This window comes from Lithobates pipiens, unplaced genomic scaffold (genome assembly GCF_037356315.1).
Source record: "Lithobates pipiens isolate NorthernLeopardFrog02 unplaced genomic scaffold, aLitPip1_a1.2 Scaffold_35, whole genome shotgun sequence".
Taxonomy (NCBI): Eukaryota; Metazoa; Chordata; class Amphibia; order Anura; family Ranidae; genus Lithobates; species Lithobates pipiens.
The window spans coordinates 18,007,443-18,020,644 of NW_027507811.1; the positions used below are offsets into that span (position 1 = coordinate 18,007,443).

General features: G+C 44.4%; 1 protein-coding gene across 2 annotated transcripts; it reads right to left on the reverse strand.

Annotated features, from left to right (window-relative positions):
• Nucleotides 1-1,911: 1,911 nt before the first annotated feature.
• On the reverse strand, nt 1,912-11,360 carry LOC143955675 (uncharacterized). 2 transcript variants are annotated; one of them, XM_077465785.1, is made up of 8 exons: nt 9,941-11,357; nt 9,727-9,824; nt 9,464-9,604; nt 9,200-9,343; nt 9,016-9,090; nt 8,529-8,670; nt 5,317-6,198; nt 1,912-3,888 (listed from the first exon to the last, which is right to left on the reverse strand). In XM_077465785.1, exons 1-8 carry the CDS (start codon nt 10,080-10,082, stop codon nt 3,863-3,865), a joined length of 1,650 nt encoding a protein of 549 aa, XP_077321911.1. In that variant the 5' UTR covers nt 10,083-11,357; the 3' UTR covers nt 1,912-3,862. The 2 variants fall into 2 exon arrangements, with proteins under 2 accessions (XP_077321911.1, XP_077321910.1); XM_077465784.1 differs by having other exon boundaries at nt 1,912-6,198; nt 9,941-11,360.
• Nucleotides 11,361-13,202: the final 1,842 nt, after the last annotated feature.

Consider the following 13,202-nt stretch of genomic DNA (forward strand, 5'->3'; position numbering starts at 1 on the left):
TTTCTGCAGATAGCTATGCCGGAAGTGGGTGCAGATACCCCTCCCCCTGAAAGGTGCCAATTGTTCAAAAACACATAGCGCGCGCTCTTAAGGAGCTGGCACTACAATTATATTACCGTATATACTCGAGTATAGGCCGACCCGAATATAAGCCGAGGCCCCCAATTTACCCCCAAAAAAACTGGCAAACTTATTGACTCGTGTATAAGCCGAGGGTGAGACATGCCTGTCCATCCCTGTGTGTGTGTCCGTCCATCCCTGTGTGTCCGTCCATCCCTGTGTGTCCGTCCATCCCTGTGTGTCCGTCCATCCCTGTGTGTCCGTCCATCCATCCCTGTGTGTGTGTGTGTCCATCCATCCATCCATCCCTGTGTGTGTGTGTCTCCATCCATCCATCCCTGTGTGTGTGTGTCTCCATCCATCCATCCATCCATCCCTGTGTGTGTGTGTCTCCATCCATCCATCCATCCATCCCTGTGTGTGTCTCCATCCATCCGTGTGTGTGTGTGTGTGTGTGTGTGTGTGTGTGTGTCCAGCCTACCTTTGTCCCGAGCCTCCGTCCCGTGCCTTGCCTCCTTGCCTCCGTCCCGTGCCGTGCCTTGCCTTGCATCCGTCCCGTGTCGTGCCTTGCCTTGCCCCCGTCCCGTCCCGTGCCGTGCCTTGCCTTGCCTCCGTCCCGTGCCCTCTTCGTCGGCGGCCATTGTAAAATTCAAAAGCTGCGCCGCCGCCTTCGCCTGTGATAGGCGGAACACTGAATTTCCCAGCAGCCTGTGTTCCGCCTATCACAGACGTCGTATCATCCTCGTCCGTAGTACGAGGATGATACGATGTCCGTGATAGGCGGAACACAGGCTGCTGGGAAATTCAGTGTTCCGCCTATCACAGGCGAAGGCGGAGCCGGAGGCGCGGCTTTTGAATAGAATGGCCGCTGTCTGTCTGCTCGACACGCTGATCGAGCGGGCAGACAGCGATGACTCGAGTATAAGCCGAGGGGGGCACTTTCAGCCTCAAAAAAGAGGCTGAAAATCTCGCCTTATACTCGAGTATATACGGTATATATATATATATACACACACACACACACACACTCTGCATTTAGTGTAGACTCTATATGCAGTCAATGTAGTATTCCGTATATTTCGCTCCATAAGACGCACCTGACCATAAGACGCACCCAGGTTTAAGAGGTTGAAAACAAACAAAAAAAAAAATATTCTGAACCAAATAGTGTACTAAAATATTTTTCAATGCCCATGAAATGCAGAGTGACCATTACCATAGAAAATGCAGAGTGACCATTACCATAGAAAGTATTAGCAGGGTATTGCAGAGTATTGGCTGGGTATGGCAGAGTATTGGCAGGGTATGGCAGAGTATTGGCAGGGTATGGCAGAGTTTTGGCAGGGTATGGCAGAGTATTGGCAGGGTATGGCAGAGTATTGGCAGGGTATGGAGGGATGGCTGTGACTGCACTTGTCACAGAACAGCGCTGTGGGCACTACAGTTGCACCCCACAGCGCTGCTGCCATCCGATCTCTCCCCTCCACTGTACAGATCTGTACACAGAGGGGAGAGAGGAACTGGTGTCCTCATTGCACCGGTTTGTTTACAAGTGATCGCTCTGTCATTTGACGGAGCGATCACATTGCAAACGGCAGGTGCACCAAGATGGCTGCTGCTCCGGAGCTAGGCTGAAGCCGCGGCCTTTCCTAAGGCCGAGGCGCGCTCTGGATTGTGGCGGGGGGCGGTGCCAATCGTATATTTGCACCATAAGACGCAGGCACATTTTCCTCATATTTCTGGGGGGAAAAAGTGCGTCTTGTAGTCCGAAAATATAAAACAGTGTATTAAAGTATATTAGAAGAGAGAGCAAGATTGGGACTTTAAATGAAGCACACATCAGTAAAAAAGTAGGTCAAGTGACTATAGTATTTATTATATAAAGTCCATGATATGTTATACAAACATTTCGGGTATCAACCTCAAAAATGCCAAGGGCATACAGCCTCCACACAATAACTCATGGACTGGTATTACACAATAATTTACAATCGAATACAAATTCATATAAAACATAAAAAGCAATACATACATGTATAAACATATCCTACTGTAGTTGAACCCAAAATGGTCAAGATAACCATGGTAAGTGAATAATAGATTAAAAAACGTTTTTTGAATAACCATGCCTAAGTAATGAATTATAAGACGGAGAAGATCAAATAAGTCTTGATATTCCATGGTTGAGACAAAGGATAATGGCCAACGGCTCTACGCGTTTCGCGGTATTCCAACCGCTCATCAGGAGCATACAACATGGAATAATTCAGAAAATTATATATAAAATAGAATGAAAATTTGAATTAATTGATAAAAAATTAGCGGAGTAATTTAATTATTATAATTAATTTCAAGGCTGGGCGTCAAACTCACATCTGCATCAGCGGGCCAGTAAAACAGCATCTGGGTCCGCAAAAAGAATCGCATTGCATAGCCACCAGGCACCGAGGCAGCCCGCGGGAAAGGTAACCAGCAATGCAGACACTTCCAGGGTGGGAGGATGCAATACCTGTGAAGTGAATGCAAATATCTATCTGAAAAATCTATGTGTGACAGACCAGATAAGGATCTGTCTTTCTGTGAAAATATATTTGTATAAGAAACTAGGGTGAAGAATGAGGGAGCAAGAAAAAAGGGGGGGCACCAAAACATGAAGATAAAAAGTGTGAGCAAGAAAATACCAGACTAAGATGATTAGATAAGTGAACTAAATATCGTGAGAATAAGTGAGAGTTCAGGAAGGAAAAGAGAGATGAATGTATGTAGCCCAACCTGTGAAGCGCCCACAATGGAGAACCATCCTGATCCCAAACACCGGCGCCATGCTGGCGAACACACTACCAGAGAGTAGGACTGCCTTCACCTGGGCGGCTCAGCCGTCAGGCGATTAGCGCCAATCCATCTCCCCAGTGTGATTGCGGAAGAATGACTATCCGACGGCACCAGAGCGCCATGAAGACGCCTAATGCCCGGCACATATAACATGACGTCAGTGAAAAGGGACCAAGTATCCACCCCCTCAACATGGCCAGAAGGCGGGGAGAGGGGAGGAGCACCGCATAGCACACCGCGTGCGTGGAGGTCAGCAGTAACGGTCAAATCAGCGAAACCCAAGCCGCTGTCAAGGGCCCACGGATGCAGTACAAGCGGGACGCATTAGCCAATATATCAATAGATAAATAATAACTATTGGGCCATTTTTGACAACAGCCTATACATGCTAGCAAGAGTATTCTACAGACTACTGATGTGTGCTTCCATCCCTGGTATTTGATAATAAAAAAGGGAAAAAGTTTTTGGGACTTTAAATGAGGCTGGCACTAAAGGAATGCCTGTCTCCATCCCTATCAAAAATATATTAGAAGAGAGAGCAAGATTGGGACTTTAAATGAAGCACACATCAGTAAAAAAGTAGGTCAAGTGACTATAGTATTTATTATATAAAGTCCATGATATGTTATACAAACATTTCGGGTATCAACCTCAAAAATGCCAAGGGCATACAGCCTCCACACAATAACTCATGGACTGGTATTACACAATAATTTACAATCGAATACAAATTCATATAAAACATAAAAAGCAATACATACATGTATAAACATATCCTACTGTAGTTGAACCCAAAATGGTCAAGATAACCATGGTAAGTGAATAATAGATTAAAAAAAGTTTTTTGAATAACCATGCCTAAGTAATGAATTATAAGACGGAGAAGATCAAATAAGTCTTGATATTCCATGGTTGAGACAAAGGATAATGGCCAACGGCTCTACGCGTTTCACGGTATTCCAACCGCTCATCAGGAGCATACAACATGGAATAATTCTGAAAATTATATATAAAATAGAATGAAAATTTGAATTAATTGATAAAAAATTAGCGGAGTAATTTAATTATTATAATTAATTTCAAGGCTGGGCGTCAAACTCACATCTGCATCAGCGGGCCAGTAAAACAGCATCTGGGTCCGCAAAAAGAATCGCATTGCATAGCCACCAGGCACCGAGGCAGTTACTGATGTGTGCTTCATTTAAAGTCCCAATCTTGCTCTCTCTTCTAATATATTTTTGATAGGGATGGAGACAGGCATTCCTTTAGTGCCAGCCTCATTTAAAGTCCCAAAAACTTTTTCCCTTTTTTATTAGTGTATTAAAGTGGTTAAGGCATAGGGACCCTTCAAGTCTGGTATGGATTTTAAGGGGAATCCTGCACAAAAAAAAAATGGCGCAGGAGTTCACCTAAAAATCCATACCAGACCCTTATCCAAGCAAGCAGCCATGGTAGGCCCTCTGATCCCTCCTGTATTGATTTGTATTGTAAGTGTACTGTCTGCCTTCATATTGTAAAGCGCTGCGCAAACTGTTGGCGCTATATAAATCCTGAATAATAATAACAGGCCAGGAAAGAGGGGGACAATCAAGCGCCCTCGTCCTGAACCATACCAGGCCGCTTGCCCCCAACATGGGGAAGGTGCTTTGGGTTCCCCCAAAGCACCTTGTCTGGTGGTTGTGGGAGTCTGCGGTGGGGGTCTTATCAGAACCTGGAAGCCCCTTCTGATGACATGTGACATCAGAGCAGGCAGGGGGGTGGGTAATGTTGAAGCTTCTATGGCAATGTCTGAGTGGATTGTAACAAGGGTGTCAGGAACCATGAATCAGACTGAGACAGAAAATGCATAAAAAAAAAAAATCACACCTTTAATGCAATAGAAAAACATAATACAGATCAGGAACATAGCCAAAACATAAGCCAGAGCTCGGAAGCCAAAACTGGTAATCAGAAAGCCGGTAATCAGGAAGCCAGAGATCAGCGTAGTCGGAAGCCAAAGATCAGGAACCAGAAGGGAAGTCAGCCGGGCAAAGTCTTTAACAGGAACTCAGCAGAGACACTCAGGATATGTTAAATAAAACTTGTTCACCAGTATGACATTTTCTGATGTTCAACAAGATTATTTTTGCTAATCAAAGATTTCCTACACTGAACATGATTATGGACGCTCACCTATGTGAATTCTCTGATGTTTAACAAGAGGTCCTTTATGAGTGAAAGATTTCCCGCACTCTGAACATGAATAAGGACGCTCACCTGTGTGAATTCTCTGATGTGTAACAAGATGTACTTTCTGAGTAAAAGATTTCCCACACTCTGAACATGAATAAGGACGCTCACCTGTGTGAATTCTCTGATGTTTAACAAGAGGTCCTATATGATTGAAAGATTTCCCACACTCTGAACATGAATAAGGACACTCACCTGTGTGAATTCTCTGATGTATAACAAGGAGTACTTTGCTACGGAAAGATTTCCCGCACTCTGAACACGAATAAGGACGCTCATCTATGTGAACGCTTTGATGAGTAACAAGGTCTCCTTTCCGAATGAAAGATTTCCCGCACTCTGAACATGAATAGGGACGCTCATCCATGTGAATTCTCTGGTGTCTAACAAGATAATCTTTTCCACTGAAGGTTTTCCCGCAGTCTGAACATGAATAAGGACGCTCACTCGTGTGACGTTTTTGGTGTGTATAAAGATTATCTTTCCGAGAGAAAGATTTCCCGCACTCTGAACATGAATATGGACGTTCTCCTGTGTGAACTCTCTGATGTTTAACAAGGACTCCTTTTTCAGGGAAAGATTTCCAGCACTCTGTACATGAATAAGGACGCTCACCCTTGTGAATTCTCTGGTGTCTAACAAAGGTTCCTTGATGAGTGAAAGATTTTCCGCACTCTGAACATGAATAAGGACGTTCACCTGTGTGAATTTTCTGGTGTCTAGTAAGTGCTCCCTTCTGAGTGAATGATTTCCCGCACTCTGAACATGAGAATAGATTGTCACCTCGGTGATCTCCTTCATGGGGTGAGGAAGTTTCCTCGGGATTAGAAGGATCTGTTGATGGATCTGCAGTGTGAGATCTTACATGGATATTTCCAATCATAGTATGTGATTGATGAGAAGATTCCCCCTGATCAGAGGGATCCATTGATGTCTCCGGACAGGAAGGTCTGTGATGTATATTTTGTGTATTTGGATTTCCTCCTGGAGGATCCTGTGTGATGACATTATCTTCTGACTTACAATCAGCAGATAATAGAAGACGTCTCTCCGAGGAATTCCTGACATCACATCCATCTGTTGGAAAAAAGGAAACAAAAAAAATCTCAGTAGATGACAAATAAGTGGAGTTTTGGCTCCTCCTCTCCGTCGTTAACAGTTTCTAACAAATTGTAACAGTTCCTTCACTTCCCCTGCGATCAATGCTTGTAGGTCTTCACTAAACTGAGCTCCCAGTCTCTCTCACTAGACTTTCTTATCCACTGCCACCGGATCATCTCAGATCATCCAATCCTCACTTTCAGTATCTTCCTCAAGCGCCCCCCCCCCCCCCCGGCTTCCTTGCTGAGTCCCTAACTTGGCACTCTAGATACCTCCGCTGGTTGGGTTCCTGGCTCGACACCTGCTGAAGTTTCCTGATTCTGCACCGTCTCCGGTTGGTGAGAGTACTGCTCCGGTACTTGCTTCCGTTACTCACTGTGGTCCCTGGTAATTAGGTGGTTTGCCCCTTTGTGGCCACAGCTTCCCGTCTACTTCCGACCATGAAAGGTGTTCCAACCGGCAGAACCATCACTTCTGGTTTAGCTGCAAGCCCAACCCGATGCTGTTCTCTTGCTTCTGGATAGGCCCTCAGACAGCCTAGTAGCCAGATGTCCCCGGGATAGGCACAAACTCCGGCCTAGCAGCCCAGGGCAATACAACACACGATACAACACATGTCCACCCAGACGGCCGTCCAGGTGGCACAGAACACCGATCACCTGACTGGTTCTCCCAGCAGGCCAAGGGATTTAAGAAAACCCCTGCCCACTGGCAGAGATAACACATATACTCCTAATCTGTTCTTGCTTTGCCCTTGCCTTATCTAATGTCACTAGGTACCCGGCCACCTAGTGGCATAAGAGAGAAGTACAGCAATTCCAGACTTGGGGTGAACTCAATTGATCCCTAACAATTGGCCAAGGCAAATACACCTGGCAGGTAAATTTAAGAGCATCCCTGCCTAAACATCAGGGTGCTACAGTGCCAACTTCATTCCGCCACCAATGAGGTCATACACGCTTACAGGTATTGAAAGTGTCCAAAGGATGGAGATGGCCAGATTGGCATGGATTACAACCCAGCACATGGCAAAGATGGGACCCACCACACTTACTTTGCAAGGCCTTGCACACCGTGGTTCTAAGCATAGCCCCTAGAAGGGTTCTGTTCTGCAGTGTGACCTAACATGGGGCCTAGCCATGTGCCAAACTACCCTTGCCTACAGAACCTCTGTCATTGGTCACCACCATTCTCGCTGCCCTGAATTGGAAGCTCCTTCTTATCACTCTTCACTCCATGACATCAAGACTTAACTGAATTGTACATTCTATTCCCCAGTTTTCCCCAATACATTGTAAAGTCTCTTCTCTTCCAAAGTAACACAGACAGTCGCTCTTAAACAATAGGTAGTTTAGTGCGATGGTTCTCAACTTCAGTCCTTAAGTACCCCCAACAGGCCATGTTTTGGGAACTTTCCTTAGATAAAATAGATCTTGTCAATACCATGTCATTGATATTGATTTAAAGCAGTTGTGCAAAGTGAAGGAAAACGTGAAAACATGGCCCGTTGGGGGTACTTGAGGACTGAGGTTGAGAACCACTGCTTTAGTGACTAAAGTTATATTTACTGTTCTGTCCAGGTTCCATAGAAGTACATTTGAGCAATATACAGAATCACAATTGTATTTCCTCTCTCTCTCTAAAATAACAATGTACTGGATTTGGCTGTGCGGCGTTCATAACTTTTTATAGCTTAGTTGCATCCTAGTAAATGGCATCAAAAGTCCAGTCCTTGGAACCAGTGCTGGGACAAGGTCTTCCAGTGCCCAGGGCAAAGATGCCAAACTGCACCCACTCCTTGTTTATGATGTGCAAGTTTAGGGGAACCTACACCGATCAGTCACTCCCTTGTCTAAATCACTGTCACTATCACTACTCCTATCAGCCTTGTAACAGAAGGAAGGCGCCCCCATCCCTACAATAAACCATTGTGCCCAGGGCAGCCATACCCCCTGCCCACCCCTTGTCCCGGCCCTGCTTGGAACTCCACCATGTAGTTCAGCTTTTTACAGCGTCCTCACTGATCACTCCTCATACAGGAAGAGACCACGAGGTCCGATCTGGTTCAGAATCAGGAAGTGACACATGAAGGGGAAGGAACATCACAGCACCAAGTATTAACTCTTACCACACCACACATTAACCCTTTAGTAGGCAAACACATATTTAACCTTTTAGAACTTGCCTATAGGATGATGTGAAGATCTGATAATTATCTAACTTTTTTTTTTTTTAAACTACAATCCTTATACTTAGAAATAAAATTAGACTTTGACCTGTTTTTTTCCACAATGTCTGTTACCTACCTGTGTCAAAAGGTAGAGAAATGTTCTCCTGTTCACTTTTCCCAATCATCCCGACCTTCTCCGTGAATGGCTGATCACCCCCCACATATGTCTCTACTTCTTCTTCTTTAACCTCAGCTTTTATATTAATCCGTTCTTCACCCTTCACCAAAAATAATAGAAAACATCTATTAAAGTCACCTCAAGGCAGACATAAAGGACACAAATGACACGTCATTCAGTATGTTCCCTCCATTGGAAGAACACAAGGATGAAGAGGACCTGCGATGTGTCTGGGCTTAAGACCCACAGAGGAAAGGAATGTATATAAAAAAATAAAAATGGGGTGAAAAATTTAGGGAGCTGACTGTAGCTAGAAACGGGGATGGGGGGTGTGGGAAACAAAGGCTGCACTTCAGATGTTGAAGTAAAACAAGAGACTACACAGAAGAACGTCATCTCATGGCTTAGAATATATATTTAGGTCTAGATGCCCAGCCCCACCTACCTGATGATGGTGGGGGGTGGTGTGATCTTCCTGTATGGAATCCCGGGAATACAGAGGAGGGGGAAATCTCTCACCCTAAACCCCAAAGATGAAAGAACAATATATAAATAGAGCAAGAGATTTAATAAGAAAATATCTCATAGCTTAGAATACTTTTAAGTTCTAGTTGCTCAGTCCCATCTACCTGATGATGGTGGGGGATGGTGTGATCTTCCTGTGTGAAATCCCGGGAATACAGAGAATCACCCTCCTCCATAGACTGCTGATCCCCGGACTTCTCTTCTTTTTCTACTTTAACCTCAACTTTGATGTCTTTCAGTTCTTCAACCTAAACCCCAAATGTGATAAAACGGATTTATACAAGGAAACAAGAGATGAAATAAAAGACTTATTTCGAAGCGTAGAATTCTACAACGTATTTGAGTTATAACTGCTCAGCCCCACCTACCTGATGATGGTGGGGGATGGTGTGATCTTCCTGTTTGAAATCCCGGGAATACAGAGGATCACCCTCTACCATAGACTGCGGATCCCCGGACTTCTCTTCTTCTAATTTAACCTCAACTTTGATGTCTTTCAGTTGTTCACCCTAAACCCCAAATATGATAAAATGGATTTATAAAAGGAAACAAGAGATGAAATAAAAGAATGTTATTTCGAAGTGTAGAATTCTACAACGTATTTGAGTTCTAATTGCTCAGTCCCACCTACCTGATGATGGTGGGGGGTGGTGTGATTTTCCTGTGTTGAATCCCGGGAATACAGAGGACGGGGACATCTCTCTGGTGGGTTCCCATTACTGGATCCATCTGTAGGAAACACACACACTGACTGAATACATTGTTTCTATGTGTTTATCAGATGATGGGGGATCTAGGTGGAGCCTCCGTACTGCTCTCTCCTTTACAATAAAGTCTCCTCTTACCCGGTGATGTGAGGGGCGGCTGATTGTCCATCATGACGTCCTTGTAGAGATCCTTGTGTCCTTCTAAATAAATTAATATTATTACTTCCTCTGCTGCCAGTTCCAACAATGTTTTCTCTTCCTCACACCTCACCCAGGACATCCTTTTTAGACCCCTACCTCACTTCCTGTCTGCACCTGACATCACTTCCTCTTCAGCTGTAGTATCACTTCCTGTGCCTGTATAATCACACTCTTCCTGTCACCTCCATCTACTCGATATAATAGGAAAAGATCCCCATCTCTATATTTATTATGTGTCTGTTCTACAATCCAGAAACTCCAGGTGCATAGTTGGATAAATAGCTCAGTATTAAGGATGTATCCGGTCTATAAACCAGAGGCTCTGGATGGACAGTTGGATAAATAGCTCAGTATTAAGGATGTATCCGGTCTATAAACCAGAGGCTCTGGATGGACAGTTGGATAAATGGTTCTATATTTAGGATGTATCCGGTCTATAAACCAGAGGCTCTGGATGGACAGTTGGATAAATGGCTCTATATTTAGGATGTATCCGGTCTATAAACCAGAGGCTCTGGATGTACAGTTGGATAAATGGCTCTATATTTAGGATGTATCCGGTCTATAAACCAGAGGCTCTGGATGGACAGTTGGATAAATAGCTCTATATTTAGGATGTATCCGGTCTATAAACCAGAGGCTCTGGATGGACAGTTGGATAAATGGCTCTATATTTAGGATGTATCCGGTCTATAAACCAGAGGCTCTGTATGGACAGTTGGATAAATGGCTCTATATTTAGGATGTATCCGGTCTATAAACCAGAGGCTCTGGATGGACAGTTGGATAAATGGCTCTATATTTAGGATGTATCCGGTCTATAAACCAGAGGCTCTGGATGGACAGTTGGATAAATGGCTCTATATTTAGGATGTATCCGGTCTATAAACCAGAGGCTCTGGATGGACAGTTGGATAAATGGCTCTATATTTAGGATGTATCCGGTCTATAAACCAGAGGCTCTGGATGGACAGTTGGATAAATGGCTCTATATTTAGGATGTATCCGGTCTATAAACCAGAGGCTCTGGATGGACAGTTGGATAAATGGCTCTATATTTAGGATGTATCTGGTCTATAAACCAGAGGCTCTGGGTCAATGGTTCTCAACTCCTGTCTTCAGGACCCACTAATAGACCAGATTTTAAGTATTATCTTGGGAGAAATGCAGACTAGAATACTGAAATCGCTGAGCAGAAAATGAGATCACCTGTGATGTATTTCAGTTATCTTGCAAACCTGGCCTGATAGTGGATCCTGAGGACAGGAGTTATGAACCACTTCTCTGAATGGACAGATTTTCTGATCTATATCCCCCTTCATGTCTAAGCCTTTTCTGACATTTGTTGCTTACAAGTTAAGATCAGTATTATTTTCTAGAAAATTACTTATAAACCCCAAACATTATGTTGCACTGACCCCTGAAGGAGCTGCTGGTTTTGTTGGGCTTACCGTTACCTTCTTGACCTCGCCTCCGTCTAGGGGTTCCCGTGGTAGATGGCCCAAAGAAATGCAGAAACTGACACTGAATCTTCTTTTGGGTTATTTATTTAGAAGATAACACAGTCTCTTAATGCAGGACAGAGGGTTAGGAAGGACGTTCAGGTACTTTTGGAACTGCAAAAATAGAAAGTCTCCCAAAGAAGAAAGCCAGAGAATAAACGTTTCACAACTGGATTCTCACAACCCCTGGATAGACCTCTTCTCACTAGGCCTAGCAGCCGGTAGGGTGTTAAGTAAAGCAAAGTCTCTGCCACAGACTTGGTTATAGAACACTTGAGAAATAAAGTCTCTGCCACAGACTTGGATGTAACCGAGGGACGTAGACAAATTTAGACAACTATCATACAGTACCAGTATCTCTCAGCCGGTCCGGGGATACCGTATGAATATAGATCCACAAAGTGTCCCTCAACTGAGCCTCCAGGCTCCTTCAGAGAAGCCAGCCTTGCGCATGGCCTTCTTCCGAAGAGTCCCCCCCTGGATGCTTCTCCAGTTGCTGGGCCTCTCCTCAGATTAGATGGCACCGGACCACCCTTGGACCATTAGGGCCTCAAATCCATTCAGGCCTGTCCCTGCAGTTGCTTCGCTTCGGGCTATCCAGCCCCGAGGCTTGGAATGGCATGGATCCGCACCCCATGCCAGGAGGGTCATGAGGGCTGGTCAAGAGAACCAGTACCAAACAGACAGAAAATATCTTCTGGACCGGAACCCCGAAGCGCGTGATGCCAGTACCTTAAATACCACCTCCCAGAATACACAGTAGGAAAGCCCTCCCACTGGGCTGGTTCAGAGAAAGGGATGGCACTCAATACACCCAACTAGACTGCATTCTACCACTTGCTGGCGGTGACAGCGACACCTGCAGCCCAGGAGAACACAGTGCAATCCAGCCAGACTGGTACTGAAACCATAATTTAGCAAAATTAGCCCTAAAACCCAACTGTGATTTCAGGAATGTTAATTTTCAAAACATATATCGCATGCTTGTCAGGAGCCGGCGCTACATTATACAGTGCCTTGCGAAAGTATTCGGCCCCCTTGAACTTTTCAACCTTTTGCCACATTTCAGGCTTCAAACATAAAGATATAAAATTTAATTTTTTTTTGAAGAATCTCCAACAAGTGGGACACAATTGTGAAGTGGAACGAAATCTATTGGATTTTTGAAACTTTTTTAACTAATAAAAAAATGAAAAGTGGGGCGTGCAAAATTTATTCGGCCCCCTTGCGTTAATATTTTGTAGAGCCACCTTTTGCTGTGATTACAGCTGCAAGTCTCTTGGGGTATGTCTCTATCAGTTTTGCACATCAAGAGACTGAAATTCTTGCCCATTCTTCCTTGCAAAACAGCTCGAGCTCAGTGAGGTTGGATGGAGAGCGTTTGTGAACAGCAGTTTTCAGCTCTTTCCACAGATTCTCGATTGGATTCAGGTCTGGACTTTGACTTGGCCATTCTAACACCTGGATACGTTTATTTGTGAACCATTCCTTTGTAGATTTTGCTGTATGTTTGGGATCATTGTCTTGTTGGAAGATAAATCTCCATCCCAGTTTCAGGTCTTTTGAAGACTCCCAACAGGTTTTCATCCAGAATGGTCCTGTATTTGGCTGCATCCATCTTCCCCTCAATTTTAACCATCTTCCCTGTCCCTGCTGAAGAAAAGCAGGCCCAAACCATGATGCTGCCACCACCATGT